This window comes from Protopterus annectens, chromosome 4.part0, assembly GCF_019279795.1.
Source record: "Protopterus annectens isolate FY-2018-M chromosome 4.part0, PAN1.0, whole genome shotgun sequence".
In the NCBI taxonomy this organism is placed as follows: Eukaryota; Metazoa; Chordata; order Ceratodontiformes; family Protopteridae; genus Protopterus; species Protopterus annectens.
The window spans coordinates 77,194,197-77,210,365 of NC_056733.1; the positions used below are offsets into that span (position 1 = coordinate 77,194,197).

Here is a 16,169-nt window from a genome sequence, read left to right on the forward strand (position 1 = left end):
GTAGCTGCAAAACTTGCATCACATGATTTCTCCAGGTTTTTTTTCCATTCTGTAGCACTCAGATGGGAGTTACTGTGCAAAGCCCCTTAAGCAGAAGCAAGTGGTAAGTCCACACTCTTTGATCTTTTTTGGCTTTATTACTTTGCCATTAAAACAAATTTGTATTGCAACAACAACAAAATTGTCATAGAATGTGCTGCTGCAAAACAGAAACATATACAACTTAGTGTATTGATAAAAACAGAAGTTCCATGCCAGCTGCCCCTCTTTCACTTGCTGTGAACTTGCTTTCGTGTCGCACGTAATTTAATTTCCCCTTTCAATCCTTTTTGCTTATATAGCATGTTTAGCGCTCTGTGCAGTCTTTTAACCTCTGTTATTACATCGTAGACACTTTGGTCGTCATTTGCTTTTTTTTTGTGAATACACTTTTCTGAATATCTTCTCCACACTATCCCTTCCCTGAGTGTCATTTCTACTTGCTTTTCCTGATTCTATCTTAAGATCCCTTTTTAATCTGCTTTTCCAGACTGTCCTCTTAAGTTCCATTTTTTTTTCTGCTTTAGTTCTAACTTTACTCAATTTATTTATGTAATTCAGGTTTTTATTCTTGGACGCCCTCATATTCTCTCTCTCTCTCTTGCTGACAGCAGATTTTCAATATCCTTGCTGCAATGCGTGGTTCAGAGAACCAAGCAGCTTACCAGTAAAGGTAGCATGTTGTCTTTGATTCATAGGTTCATACTAGGCTATCTGCCCTAGGGCATTATATAAGCCTAGTCAGTGTGTGTTTGGCTTTCGCCGCCTATTTTAAATTAATTTTGCTATGCCCTTTTTCGAAGTTAGTATACTGTGCCTCTGTCTAACAGTGACACAGAGTGATACCCGGGGTAAACCTACAATCTCCCATCCACTCATCAAGATTCCTGTTGAAGAGAGCCAATGAGGGACTCTGCCTAACCTGGACTGGTATTTTATTCCAGAGTGAAGGGAGCCTCTGGGTTATGAATCTGTCCCTCCAGCATGTCCTATTTATTTCAGTGCTGAGGTTCAAGTCTCTCGAGCGCGCATAGCTCGATGGGATTTGGATTTTCTGAGGTGCAGCATGTCCATTAATTCCGGGTTGGACATGGCTTTATACGTCAGGCACAGATCGCCTCTGAGCAGGCAGTATGCCACTGAGTAGAGCTGGAGTTTCTTTAACCGGGCAGCATATCGCATCTGTTTGAGCCCTTTGATCCTCTTGGTGAGGTACTTTTGGGGTCTTTCCAGTTGCTGCAGGTGTCTGGTAAGGTACATCCCAAAAGGGGCATTGTACTTAATTATGGGCCTGATGAGGGATGAGTAAAGAGGCACGATGACCTCCCCTGATCTAGATGTGAATCCCTTCATGATTAGGTGGGCTATATAAAATGTTTTTCTAACCACTTTGGCCACGTGGTTGTCAAATGAGAGATTGCTATCAACTTGGGTCCCCAGGTCCCTAATTACTTCTGTACTTAATGGATTACCACCTATGTGGTAATTTGTGGGCACTTTGTTTTTGCCAAAGGGGATGACTATACACTTTTTAGCATTTAGCTTGAGGCCATGGCTCTGGCACCAGTTGTCTGTTTCTATGAGGCCCTTTTGGAGGATGCTTGTGTCGGCTGGAGAATCGATTATGGCGCCCAGTTTGCAGTCATCTGCGAACTTGGTCAGCAGCAGTCCTTCCGTGCTGGCCTGTACGTCTGAGAAATATATACTGAACAAGAGAGGTCCCAGGACTGAGCCTTGTGGGACGCCACTTGTAACTGGTTTGGAGTCTGACATGGCTCCAGCAATTCTAACCATGTGGGTTCTGTCCTTGAGCCAGTTTGCAACCCATCTAGTGACATAGGGGTTTATATTTAAGCTGGTGAGCTTATCTATAATGCCCGAGTGGGGTATTGTATCGAAGGCTTTTGCGAGGTCCAGGTAGTCTGTGTGGACCACCTTCCCCTCGTCAATGGCCTTGGTGACTGTTTCAAAGAAATCAACCAGGTTTAAGAGGCAGGATCTGCCCTTAACAAAGCCGAACTGGGTAGGATCCAGTGTCTGTAGGTCCCCAATATATTTTATTTATAAGGTCCATGATGATCCTTTCCATAGCTTTGCAGACCAAGCTAGTCAGGCTTATGGGGCGATAGTTTCCAGGATCTGTTGAGGCACCACCTTTGTGGAGAGGGACCACTGTTGCTGTACGCCACTCTTTGGGTACATATCCTGTAGTAAGGCTGAGATTTAACAGTAGTTTTATGTTTGGGTTTAGCTCTTCTTGGAGTTCATGTAGGACGCAGCCCGGGACACCATCTGGTCCCATTGATGCTGTGTTTTTTGCTTTGGAGAGGGCAGCTATTACCTGAGCATCTGAGATGTCAGGGGGGCAGCACTCTGCTGGGATAGATATTTGCCCTTTTGGTGGGGAGGGGGGGGGAGTTTGCACTGAACCTGTCAGCTAGGATGTTGGCAATGTCTGTGGGTTCGTTGTATTTTTTGTCATTTTGGACTAATTCTGAGCATATCTGGGAATTCCCACCCAGGTTCCTAACATAACTAAAGAAAGCTTTGTGATTATCCTTAGTGTCCTATGCAATTTTTCTCTCGAAGCTGGCCTTAGACGATTTTATGAGTGCCCGTACTTTTTTGCTAATACTGATGAGAGATGCCTTCCCTTTTTGGGATTTTGCTCTATCATGTAGTAGCTTCCTCCTTCTATTGTATAGTTTGTTTATGGCTGGGGTCCACCAGACAGGACGTCTGCCTTTGGAGGACTGGGTCTTGGTTTTATTTGGGATTGCATGATCCATGCATTCCTGAAGGTGTTCATAGAATGCGTTTATAAAGGATTCTGCGGTCTGGGCCGTATTTTCCACAGGCCCGGGGGCTTTGAAGGATTCCACCTCGGTTTTGAGGAGTGTGAAATTTGCTTTAGAGAAGTTTTTCACTGTGGTTTTCAGGGCAGGGGGGTGGAGTCAGGATGTGAATATCCAGTGAGATTAGTTTATGGTCTGATCTTACCAGTGAGGGATACACTTCTGGGCTGTAGCATAGAGTCCCCATGTTGTTGGTGATCAGGTCCAGTATGGTTTCCCCTCTTGTAGGAGTGGTAACAAGTTGTTCCATAGCATTTGAGTTTATAAATTCTAGGAACCTTTGGGCTAGGGTGTTGGAGCTAGAGTAATGCTCCCAGTTTATGTTTGGGTAGTTGAAGTCGCCCAATATAATGGTGTTTTGGAGAGACTTTCATATTTTCCAGTGTTCTCAGGAAGGCCGAGTGGGGTTCCTGGGTTTGGGAGGGTGGTCTGTAGCAGGCTATAAACTGGAAGGCAGTTTTACCCACTGTTAGTTGCACATGGATAGTCTCTGATGCTTCGTGCTGTGCCACCAACCTGGAGGTGTGGGTATCTTTGACTAATATTGATACTCCCCCTCCTTTTGTGGTTCGGTCCAAGTTTTGGGGCCAAAAAGCATGGTATGAGGTATAACCTGGTAGTGCTGGGGTGCTCTTGGGAGCCTTAAACCAGGTTTCTGTTACTGCACAGATATCTATGTTCTCCATGCTAAGGAGAGTTTCGAGTGCATGCATCTTGAGGTTTAGACTTCTGGCGTTGAGTAGCATTACTCTTAGTTTGTTATCCCTTGTGATACCTATGGAGGTGGGTTTGTCTTTTGAGCCTTGCCTAAAAAAGGCACTATGGGGGTAGCAAGAGCCTTTGCCAATATCCAAAAGCCCAGGGGTGACAGCTGCAAGCCGTCCATAGCGAAGCATCGTGGCTTGTCGAGCATGTCATCCCAGGCTGACAGGCATTGGATCCCCTTTGAATGACACCAATACTTAAGCCAATTGTTGAAATTGATCATCTTGTCTTCATATTGTGGCATCATTCTTGGTGAGGGTAAGATGCTACTCAAGGTTAGGGTCATACCGGCCTAGGCTACATGCTCAGGGAGCTCCTCTATGTCTCTTTTCACGTAGTCCAGGGAGGTACGTCTCAGGTCATTCATACCAACATGGACAATGACTGAGTCAAATTTGTACTTGCCTTGGAGTGACCTGAGTGTTTGTGTTATGTGGCGGATCCTAGCGCCCGACAGGCAGCTCACCGTGACCTTCTCATTGTTCAGCCTGGTGAGCGGGACGTCAGTGTGCCTGACAATAGTCACCTATTACAACTGTATCAGGTGTGTTGTTTAGCCTTAAGGGCTGTGACTGTTCGGCACACTGGCTTTGTGAGCTATGTGTTGCATGTGTTTTGTTTTGGGGTAGCGGTTGCTTGGATGTCCACTTTGGAAGTCTCTGCTGCTTAGGCAGATTTTTATTTAGAGCCTCCGAGTATGTTTTTGTGTGTTTGTGTTTGGTTTGCTGTCATGGTAGGTCTATGTGAGACTGGAATTGTAGTGAGTGCAGTTTCCTTCTCCTCCTGACTGGTTTCGCCAGTACTGAGTTGAGAGAGCTTAGCCTTCAGTATGGCTATATGGTTGCATCTCTCACATGTGTTGGAATTTGTTGGGAGGAGGAGAGGGTTGTCTGTGTACATGAGGCAGTTGTAACATTGCCTCAAGAGTCCCAGATTCACCAGCTGGACCGGAGAGGAGATTGACAACTGACCTTTGGACATGCTAGAATAGTATTGGGAATTCCTTTATAATTGAAAAAAAAGGGCCAATGGGGAACGAGGTACTCAAGGGGAGTTTGTGAGGGTGTAGTGCTTTTAATATTTTAGTGCTGACTTATATAATTGCTTTAGTGAGCAAGTGCCAGGTAACTTAAATGCAAAAATGACAAACCGTAACTTTCTTTCAAGTGAAACAAGGAAATAAGTACAGTAAGCAATGCAGATATCACTAGGGATCCACAGAAGTGCTGAAAAGCTGCATTTTAGGTGGCATTAGTGTTTCAGGGAAATAACAAGCAAACAAACAACAAGCGTACAAATATAGCTAGATTCAGCAGGCCTGGATCCTAGTCTATGCTACAGCAAACAAGGTGTACCAGTTTCAGTAAGAAACAGTTCAAATATGCAGGCACTATAAGCCTTTAACCAGAAATTCCCAGCTCAGAAGGGCGGATTCCAGCCTCTCCTCCCACAAGAGTGCAGAACACGAACCTTCTTAATGTAAAATAACTGGCCTGAAGCCCAAGTGCTTAAACCAGAACTAATACACTTTTAGAATAACAGACACTGAGTCCTCAGTCAGCAGTTCACAACTTAGAAGGGTGTAAGCTACCTGTCCTGCCACCACAGTGCAGGCCACAAACCTTCCTAATGTAAAGCAACTGGTCTGAAGCCCAATTGCTTAATCCAAAGACTTAGAATGATAGCTACACTTTAATCAAGTTACTACCAAGCAGTAATAAATACAATTGAATACTTTAAAGAATGCCTGGATTAGTGCTCAAGTTATACAAACAAAGCTAGATTCAGCAGGCCTGGATCTAGTCTATGCTACAGCAAACAAGGTGTACCAATTTCAGTAAGAAGTAGTTTAAATATGCAGGCACTGTAAGCCTTTAACCAGAAATTCCCAGCTAGAAGGGCAGAGTCCAGCCTCTCCTCCCACAAGAGTGCAGACCACGAATGTTGCATTATTGCTTTAATGACTTGGAAATCATTCTGTAACACTAACTAAAGGGAATGTATGTCTGGGTTTTCAAGTCTGGCTTGGGTAATCAGCTTTGAAAATTGGATTTCCAGCTTTTCACTGTAACATTATTTTTTACTTTTTTTATCCTTGCCTGTGCTATTTGGTGGCCTGCCCAATGACCCATTTGTATTATTCAATATTAGAAATGAGAATTTCAATTTATGCGTAGGAGCTGGGAATTTTTTCCTGTAAGGGGGAAGTCTGCTTTCTTTTGTTAGGTGCAGTACGGTAACATGTTTGTGACCAGTCTTTTCCCATCCAGTTTCCTGAGTCCACAAGTGTGCCACATACGGCAGGCAAACTGTATGCACTTGTTCCTGGAAATGGCTTCTTCACTGAAACACTGGTCTGCCTTGCTCTGTGGGAGGGCTCTGCGATCAGTGAGGGCTCTGTGAGAGGGGTCTGTGATCAGTGAGGCAAGCCTATGTCTGCTTCCTTCCTACCAACTTCCTCCTTTGGCTGGTTTTCCAGTTTGTGGATGGCCTTTGGCATAAACAGATTCCTAGCCTATTCCATTTAATGACTTTTTAAAAGAAATTTGGTACTTACTGTTGAAAAGCAGAATTAATCTGAATGTTGCTTTTTACCTTTGTTTCTAATAAGAAAGCTCCATTTCTCCAGTTAGGTTTCCATTTTAACCCAGCTCATTTACCATAAGAACTAACATATCCCAAGTAAGTGATTACCCAGGGTGGAATGCATCCCATAATTCCACAACTGAAAGGTCAAATGACATTTAAACTAAACCTTATTCTTTACATCTTCTATGGAGGGGCTGTACCCCCCTCACACACTATACCCATCATTTTTTTTAATTCATTGTTGCGTAGAATAAGAATAAATCTGTATGGAATTTTTACCTTCATAATTCATCATCTGGAGTTTAGAGTGGTGATATTCTTATGTAGAAAGAGAGATTTGTTATGTAGTTGTCACCTCATTGACTAATATAATTATTTTATTTCAAAATGAATGCTGAGATGTACATTTTTAAACTGAAGTTGGGTGCTCTGGACTGCTGTCCAAGATTGGAACTACAGTTTTCACTAGACAAATGATGTATAGGTCATTGATTTGATTTGATTAAAGAATAGCCATCATTCAGCAAAATGGCTGACCACCTAATACTCCTTTTCTTTCTGGTACTTGAAGGTATTTGGAAACCGTGCCAATAGCTGCCCAGAGGTAGACGACAACTGTTTATTAGTATTTATTTTATGGGTCTTGTCACACTGGGTGTTAAAATGATGCACATCATCCTGTGAATTCTATTTAAATGTAAACTTTATGCAGTAATGCTGGTTATCCTGTGTTTGTATTTACTGACTTTTCTTCCAACAGTGTGTATTTTTAAGGACATTTACCATCAAACCTTGTCAGCTGCATCTTAATTTCATTGCAGAGAGGACTCCATCTTTGTTAAACCTCACACATTCACAAACTGTTCCCCTTACCCTACTATCTCCTGAGGTTGACTTTTAACTCCCCTCTGTCATCCTCCATTGCTTCAGATGTGCAGTGTGTGCATTGTAATGGTCTGCTCCCCCATGCACATCTTCCTTAACCATGCAGGCTAACCTCAGCAGACAGTACATTCTTTTTCTTTACATTTATCATTTCACCTTACTTTTTTCCAGTTCTCTGCTATGTGTGTATTTGCACAGCTTAACCCTACCCTTATTTGAGAGGACATAGCCTATATTCTCCATACCTCCATCCTTTCTCCTTTCCAGTAAATTCAGCCCTTCACATGTATTGTGGTACTCCACATTGCCAATTACACCTCCAAACATATATACAGTACTCATCTGCTCTCTCTTCAACATACCTTCTAAGAATTATTTCTCATTGATCTGTCTACTAACCATAATTATCTTACACCACCAATTACTGGTCATTACAAAGTTTGGGAAGTGTTTTCCTTTAAATCAGATGATCTAATGCAGGGTAGTTTTGCTTCGGATATCTGTGTGTTTTATTTGACTTGAAATTACTATAACTAGCATATCGTTTGGAATTTCTAGCTTCATTTCTTCTGTGGTGCAGACATCATAATTGCATATAGTAAAATACGAAGGCTCTTCACGTTTTTAAACATTGTTGATTAAATGAGCTGTTTGTGTAATTGTGAGTTATGCCTTTGTATCATTGAGATTTTAAAGTCATTTTTACATTGAATCTTAGAGTTGCAAAACAGACTGAGCTTGAACGTGTGCAGTAGAGCTATAACTGAGGAACATGAAAAATCATGGAGTACTTCATATCGGGGGGGGTACTGGTGTTAAGACTTTACCTTTTTATTGTGATTGTACAAAGAATAATAAAAGATTTCTCACCAGAATTTGATATATGCTTAAATTAGTGTACTACTTGATGGAAACAGAATGGGATTTTTGCCTCACTATAACTAAGTGAGGTTTGCTTGCCATTTTAATCTGTGTCAGTGTTCCCCCATTAAGGGGTGAGGAGTTGACACTGATTTAGCAGTTATGTTGAAGCAGCAAAAAACAGCCAAAGGATAAAGTACCTCAGTGAAAAGATAGAAGTCCACAAATAAACTAGTCAGGCAACACTACGGATAAGAAGACAAACTTTTAATAACTAATAAACTTATAAAAACAAACACGAAAAATAGACCGTATATAAAGTAAGCGCTTTCACATTTCAATGAATGCTTCAACAGACTTGTAAGTAAACTGCTGTGGGTGTCATTTAAATACAACAGGAAATTATCTAGAATGTATTTCCTCCGAATAACTGAACATCAATTAAAAAATGACACCTTTAAAATCAATTTAAAATTTTCTAAAAAAATCTATATATAATCTCAGTACATGCATATATAGAATAAATATAACAAAATTGCATAATTAGGAAAGTATATGAACATTAATTAATAAAACATTTAAAATTCACGGTGATTGAGTGGTATTAAATAAATGAAACAAGAAACATAATGACACTTGTAATATCTTAACGTGCTCCACATAGTGGAAGTAAAACCATTATAACACACTCACTGTTATGTATCAGGGATATAAAACTAAACATATACCTTACAAAACCTATTACAAAAGCCTACATATCAAAACATTAATTATCAAACAACAAAATATTTAAATATTAATGTTGTAGGGGTCTATCTATGATAGATCATTAGGCTTCAAGCAGATAAAGAGCATGGTATAAATGATAGGATTTCCCTTAAGCCTTTTCTTATAGATAGACCCCTACAACATTAGTATGTAAATATTTTGTTTGATAAATTAATGTTTTGATATGTAGGCTTTTATAATAGGTTTTATAAGGCATATGTTTAGTTTTATATCCCTGATACATAACAGTGTGTTATAATGGTTTTACTGCCAGTATGTCTATGTGGAGCACGTTAAGATATTACTAGTGTCATTGTGTTTCTTGTTTCATTTAATACCACTCAATCACTGTGAATTTTAAATGTTTTATTAATTAATGTTCATATACTTTCCTAATTATGCAATTTTGTTATATTTATTCTATATATGCATGTACTGAGATTAAATAAATATAGATTTTTTAGAAAATTTTGAATAGATCTTAAAGGTGTAGTTTTTTTTAATTAATGTTCAGTGATTAGGAGGAAATGCATTCTAGATAATTTCCTGTTGTATTTAAATGACATCCACAGCAGTTTATTTACAAGTCTGTTGAAGTGTTGAAGTATTCATTGAAATGTGAAAGCGCTTACTTTATATACTGTCTATTTTTCATGTTTGTTTTTATAAGTTTATTAGTTATTAAAAGTTCATCTTATCTGTGGTGTTGACTCACTAGTTTTGTTTGTGGATTTATCAGTTACACTGATTTAATGTGCACTTAAAAACAAAGCTTGCCTAATAACGCCAACTTCTGAGAGAATTGCTTGGCTACAATCATCTGCATTAGAAGCTTAAGTTAAGTGAAACTTGCAGTAGTGTATTTTAGTCTTCTGTTAAGTGCAAACTTGCAGTTTTAAAAGTACTGTATTTTCATTTTTTCTGTTTCCTAATTGTGTGTTTCATTGAACAGTGTGTTGTGCGTCTCTCTGCAGTTAGTTCCCCACCCACCCTCCCTGTTCTAGTGTTGGTGTTAGTGTTGGAGGCTCTGGAATTGCTGCCCCTCCTTTAAGTCTATATTAGAACACTTCTCCTGGGTCCATCTCATTTGCTCACTTAACCGAGTACAGTGAGATCATATTCTGAGTCTGGTGTTCACTCGACTTAATACAGAGAGAAGACTTGAGAAGGCCAACCCACTTAGGTTCTTCCTTCCTCTCATTGCACTAAAAAAAAAAAAAAGTGCACTATATTCATCTGCTTTTACTGTATTTGTGTTTCCACCTACTTTATTTTGCTTTTCCTCTTCTTAAAAGTACTCAATTTTATTTATTCTGCTGCATTTATTACTGCTTGGTAGCAGCCTGATTAAATTGTAACTGTTATTCCATGTCTCCTGGTTTAAGCACTCCAGCTTCATACAAATTGTTTTGCATTAAGGTTTGTGGTCTGCACTGTTGTGGCAGGGCAGGTAGCTTACATCCTTCTAAGCTGGGAATTGCTGATTGAAGGCCCAGTGTCTGATATTCTAAAAGTGTATTCGTTCTGGCTTAAGCACTTGGGCTGCAGGCCAGTTATTCTACATTAAGAGGGTTTGTGGTTTGCACTCTTGTGGGAGGAGAGGCTGGATTCTGCCATTCTGAGCTGGGAATTTCTGGTCACAGGCATATTGTGCCTGCTTCTTTGTACTGTTTCTTTCTGAAATAGGTGCGCCTTGTTGCTGTAGCATAGACCAGATTCAGGCCTGCTGATGCTAGCTTTGATTGTATAATTTTAGCACTGATCCAGGCCATCTTTTTTTGGAGAAGGTTCCCCTACACCCTAGTAGCAGGAGTGTGCAGTTAGAATGTGTCTGATTGAAGACTGCTGGAACAGGGCTCGGTTTTGAGCTTTTTTTCTGGTTTATTGGGTAACTTGTTTAAATCAGTTTGTTCATTTACTGTTTTATATATATAAAAAAATTGCACTTCATTCATCTGCTTTTACTGTATTTGTGTTTCTTCCTACTTTATTACTAGGGGCATTGACTACAACTCTGATCTGTAGTATATAACAATAAGCACCCTTTGTGTGTATTTAAAGTGTTTTTTGATTGTATCTGCTTTATTTTCTGGGGGGGGGGGGGATATATATATATATATATATATATATATGTGTGTGTGTGTGTGTACTTGTTTCCCACCCTTCTAAGCTAGTATAGTCCAGTTTTCTGGTTAGTGCTGAATTCAGGGCTGTGATACTAGTTTCTAAGTTGCCCATACCTTACTTGGATAGAAGGAAGTTTCTCTGTTCATCTGTGAGAGAGGGGAGCTTTGAGCAGCCTATCTGTCCCTGGAGGAGTGGTTCCAGCCCAGAAGTTAGTAGTTTATTGGCCATTTTGGGCTAAAATCTCTCTCATTTCCCTGCTTGTAAATACCACATTTGTCCGGTTTTGCTCGCTGGGCAGTGCCGGTTAGCTAGGGTAAAACTATTCCAGGCTCCACAAAGTCTCCTCTTCAATTTTTCCCTTGGAACTAGACCAACTTTCAACTTAAGCACTCAAGCCATTCATTTCTCAGCCCGGCATTTGCTCAAAACTCATAGCAAGCACTTATAAACCCTAGCACTAGACCCTCCTGTACTGTACAGAAGGACAAGGCTCTCTATTCGACCTTACCAGCCAATCAGTAAAACAGTTCACTGTACCTATCCAGGCATGGCCAAAGGGCAGTTTCAGGTGTACTCTCCAGTCCAACTGGTGAATGTGGGCATTTTGAGACAATGTTAAAACTGCCTCATGTACACAAACAACCCTCTCCTCCTACCACCAAACACTAATATGTGTGAGAGATGCAATTATACAGCCAAACTGGAGGCTAAGCTCCCTCAACCCAAGGCTGGATCAGACAGTCAGGAGTAGAAGGGAAATAACTTGCATCACACCACCAGTCTCACATAGACCCATTAAGCCAGCACCGGCAAAAAACACACATAAATACATGAAAACATACTTGGAGGCTGTAAATAAAAATCTGCAAAAGCAGCAGAGACCTCCAAAGCAAACATCCAAGCAACCTCCACCCCCCAACACAAACGCAGCAGAGACCTCCAAAGCAAACATCCAAGCAACCTCCACCCCCCAACACATACCATGAAACACATACTTCACAAAACCAGTGTGCCATGCAATCACAGCCCTTAAGGCAAAATAACATACCCAACTTACTAGTAATAGATGACTCTGTAGTCAGGCACACTGACGTCTCACTCACTAGGCTGAATAAGGAAGAAGGCTACTGTTAGCTGCCTGTCGGGTGCCAGGATCCGCCAAATGACACATGCACTCAGGTCACTCCAGAACAAGTACAAATATGACTGTCATTGTCCATGTTGGTGTGAAAAACCTGAGCTGTACTACCTTGGACTACATGAAAAGAGACATGGAAGAGCTCTCTGATCACGTAGCCCAGGCCGGTATGACCCTGAACCTGAGTAGCATCCTGCCCTCACCAAGAATGACACCACGGTATAAAGAAAAAAATCTTGATTTCAACAATTGGCTAAGTTTCTGGTGTCATTTAAAGGGGATCCAGTGTCTGTCCGCCTGGGATGACATGCTCGACAAGCCACGCTGCTTCGCTAGAGACAGCTTGCACCTGTCACCCTTAAGCTTTCGAATACTGGCCAAGGCTCTTGCCACCCCCATAGTGCCTTTTTTAGGCAAGGCTCAAAAGACAAACCCACCGCCATAAGTAGCACAAGTAACAAAAAACTGAGGGTAATGCTACTCAGTACCAGAAGTCTAAACCTCAAAATGCATGCACTCGAGGCAGTCCTCAGTATGGCGAAAATCGCTATATGTGCAGTAACAGAAACCTGGTTTAAGGCTCCAGAGAGCATCCCAGCACTACCAGGCTACAACTCATACCATACATTTCAGCCACAGAACCCGAACCGAAATACAAAAGGTAGGGGCGTATCCATATTCATCAAGGATACCCACACCTCCAGGTTAGTGGCACAGCATGATGCTTTAGAGATCATCCACGTGCAACTAACAATGGGCAAAACTGCAATTCAAATTGTAGCTTGTTACAGATCACCCACCATGTCCCAGGACTCCCATTCCGCATTTCAGGAAATACTGGGAAATATAAAGGTCCTACCAAACACCCTAATATTGGGTGATTTCAATTACCCAAACATTAACTAGGAGAACTACTCAAGTACTAACTCCCTTGCCCAACATTTCCTAGAATTTATAAACTCAAACGCCCTGGTTCAAATGGTCATCACTCCCACCAGAGGTGACAACATATTGGACCTGGTCATCACCAACATGGGCGACCGGTGTTCCACACCGGAGGTCAACCCCTCACTGGTTAGATCTGACCATAAATCACTTTGGATATCCACATTCCGCCCCCATCCCCGGACAAGGAAACCACCGTGAAAAACTTTTCAAAAGCAAACTTCATGTTACTTAAGACCGAGGTGGAAAGTTTCAAAGCCCCCATGCTGAAGGATAATGCTGTCCAAGCTGCAAAATCCTTTACTAATCCATTCTACGGGCACCTACAAGAATGCATGGGTCATGCCATCTCAAGCACAACCAAGACTCACTCCTCCAAGAAAAGGAAACCAGTCTGATGGACTTCTGCCATAAACAAGTTGTACAATAGAAGGAGGAAACTAGTACAGAAGAGTAAAATCCCAAGAAGGGAAGACATTCTTGATCAGTACAGTATCAGCAAGAAACCGCAATCCCTCATAAAATCATCCAAGGCGAGCTTTGAAAGAAAAATTGCCAAGAACTCCAAAGATAACCACAAGGCATTCTTTAGCTATGTCAAGAATCTAAGTGGCAATGCTCAGATCTGCTCGTAGTTAGTGTAGAATGGCACAAAATACACTGAACCGACCGATATCGCCAACAGAGCAAACTCCCTCTCACCTCCCAAAAGGGCCCATAACCATACCAGAAGAATGTAAAGTCCCTGAAATCACAGACACTCAGGTTAAAACAGCCCTCTCCAAAGCCAAAAACACAGCATCAATGGGACAGGATGGTGTCCCAGGCTGCGTCCTACATGAGCTCAAAAAAGAAGTAACCCTTTACCTAAACACACTGTTCAAACTCAGCCTCTCCACAGGCTACATACCCATAGAGTGGTGCACAGCAATGGTTATTCCACTGCAGAAAGGTGGAGCCACAACAGACCCCAGGAACTATTGCTGTATAAGCCTGACTAGCTTGGTCTGCAAGGCTATGGAGCACATCATCATGGAACTCATTAACAGAGACCTTGGGAACCTACAAACACTGGACCCTACCCAGTTCGGCTTTAAGGGCAGATCATGCCTCCTAAACCTAGTGGACCTCTTTGAGACAGTTTCCTAAACCTGGTGGACCTCTTTGAGACAGTTACCAAGGCTATAGACGTGGTACACACAGCCTACCTAAACCTCGCAAAGGCCTACGACACCATTCCCCATTTTGGTATTATAGACAAGCTCACCAACCCAAACATAAACCCCTATGTTACAAGATGGGTTGCCAACTGGCTGACTGATAGAACCCACATGAAGAAAGTTGCAGGAGCTAGGTCCAACTCTAAACTGGTTACAAGTGGCGTTCCACAGGGCTCAGTCCTAGGACCCCTCCTGTTTGGCATATACTCCTCAGAGGTACAGGCAAGCACAGGAAGACTATGGCTGATCAAGTTCACAGACTACTGCAATCTAGGGACTATAATTGACTCTCCAGCTGACACAGACATCCTCCAAAAGGGTCTCACTGAGACGGATACCTGGTGTCGAAATCATGGCCTCAAGCTAAATACCAAAAAGTGCATAGTCATCCCCTTTGGAAAAAAACAAAGTACCCACAAACTACCACATAGGTGGTAGTCCCCTAAATACGTTAGACGTAATAAGGGATCTGGGGACCCAAGTAGATGGCAATCTCACCTTTGATAATCACATTGCCAAAGTGGTTAGAAAATCCTTCTACGTGGCTCACCTAATCACAAAAGGGTTCGCATCCAGATCAAAAGAGGTCATTGTGCCCCTCTACTCATCACTCATCAGACCCATCATAGAGTACAATGCCCCATTTGGGATGTACCTTACAAGACACCTGCAACAGTTGGAAAGACCACAGAAGTACCTCACCAAGAGGATCACTGGCCTCAATCAGAAGCCCTATGCAGCTCGACTGAAGAAACTCCAGCTGTACTCTGTTGCATACTGCCTACTCAGAGGTGATCTTTGCCTGACATACAAGGCCATGTCCAACCCAGAATTGATGGACATGCTCCACCTAAAGAAAACCTTATCCCCTTGAGCCAAATGCTCTAGGGATCTAAACCTCACCACAACAATAAATAGGATGTGCTGGAGGGATAGATTCCTGTCCCAGAGACTTCCCATGTTTTGGAACAAGATTCCAATCTACATTAGATAGAGCTCCTCGCTAACCCTCTTCAAAAGAAACCTTGACGAGTGGATGGGAAAGAAAGTTTACCCCGGGGATCACTTCAGTGGCTCTGCTGGACAGAGGCACAGGGAACTAATGTAAGGGGGGCGGTGAAAGCCAGCACATTCTGGCTAGGCTTATAAATGCCTTCGGGCAGATAGCCTCGTACCTACCTATGAACCTAAGTAGGATATGGTAGCAGCCACTAATCATACCTGTTGTTTTCTGAGGTAGTATAATTGCATTGTTTAGGACAGGCGCATGAACATCACAGCAGGATATTTGGTGGGATCCGTACTGGTGCAAGAGTCTTGACTGTTGAAAAGATGCTGTTATGCAGATCACCATCACAAAGGTGCAGTAACCTTTCTCAGGGAGAACTGCTAATCAGTATAGCAAATGTGTAGTTTCTTTTTTTTCTTAAATTATTTTTATTGAACATCACAGAAAAAAAGATATGCAGTCATTTTGGAAGGATCCACCAGTTATTACACACACACAATATTTGTAAGGAAAACACCGAAAATGGTTGAGGAAATGGGTGGTATATATTTCTCTCTGATAGGTACACAATCAGTATTATATTTTTTTCGAGGGGGGGGGCTGTATTCCTCACATCCCCATTGTTGACAGTGAGCTGTAACCCTCATATGGAGTATTAGGTTTAAACCCTTATTAGGTGCACAACTCGATATTACAAACAGCAAATCCAAGGCTCACAGGTACGACTTCAATTCTGTGGTTATTTACTACAGTGTTTTAGGCTCTGACATCTGAAACATTTTAAAGAAAAATTTGGGTATGTTTAAGAGCAACAAGGAATTTACCAACATCTTAGGTGAAAAACCCAATTTTGTATACAAAACCATTAAAAACTTAAAATAATTAGTGGAGTATCCTACATTGGTTAATAACTGCACGACAGAGGTACCAATCCATGTGGTGCATGTAAATATTGTAAATATATTCTA

At 41.6% G+C, this 16,169-nt stretch overlaps 1 protein-coding gene across 2 annotated transcripts in view; it reads left to right on the top strand.

Moving 5' to 3' along the window:
• Positions 1-16,169, top strand: part of RNF157 (ring finger protein 157) — a 1,565,029-nt gene that overhangs the window by 1,215,838 nt on the left and 333,022 nt on the right. For both annotated transcript variants that reach the window (XM_044068100.1, XR_006364438.1), the window contains exon 8: positions 56-103. In XM_044068100.1, coding sequence (XP_043924035.1) covers positions 56-103 — 48 coding nt within the window. The remainder of the gene's footprint in view (positions 1-55; positions 104-16,169) is intronic.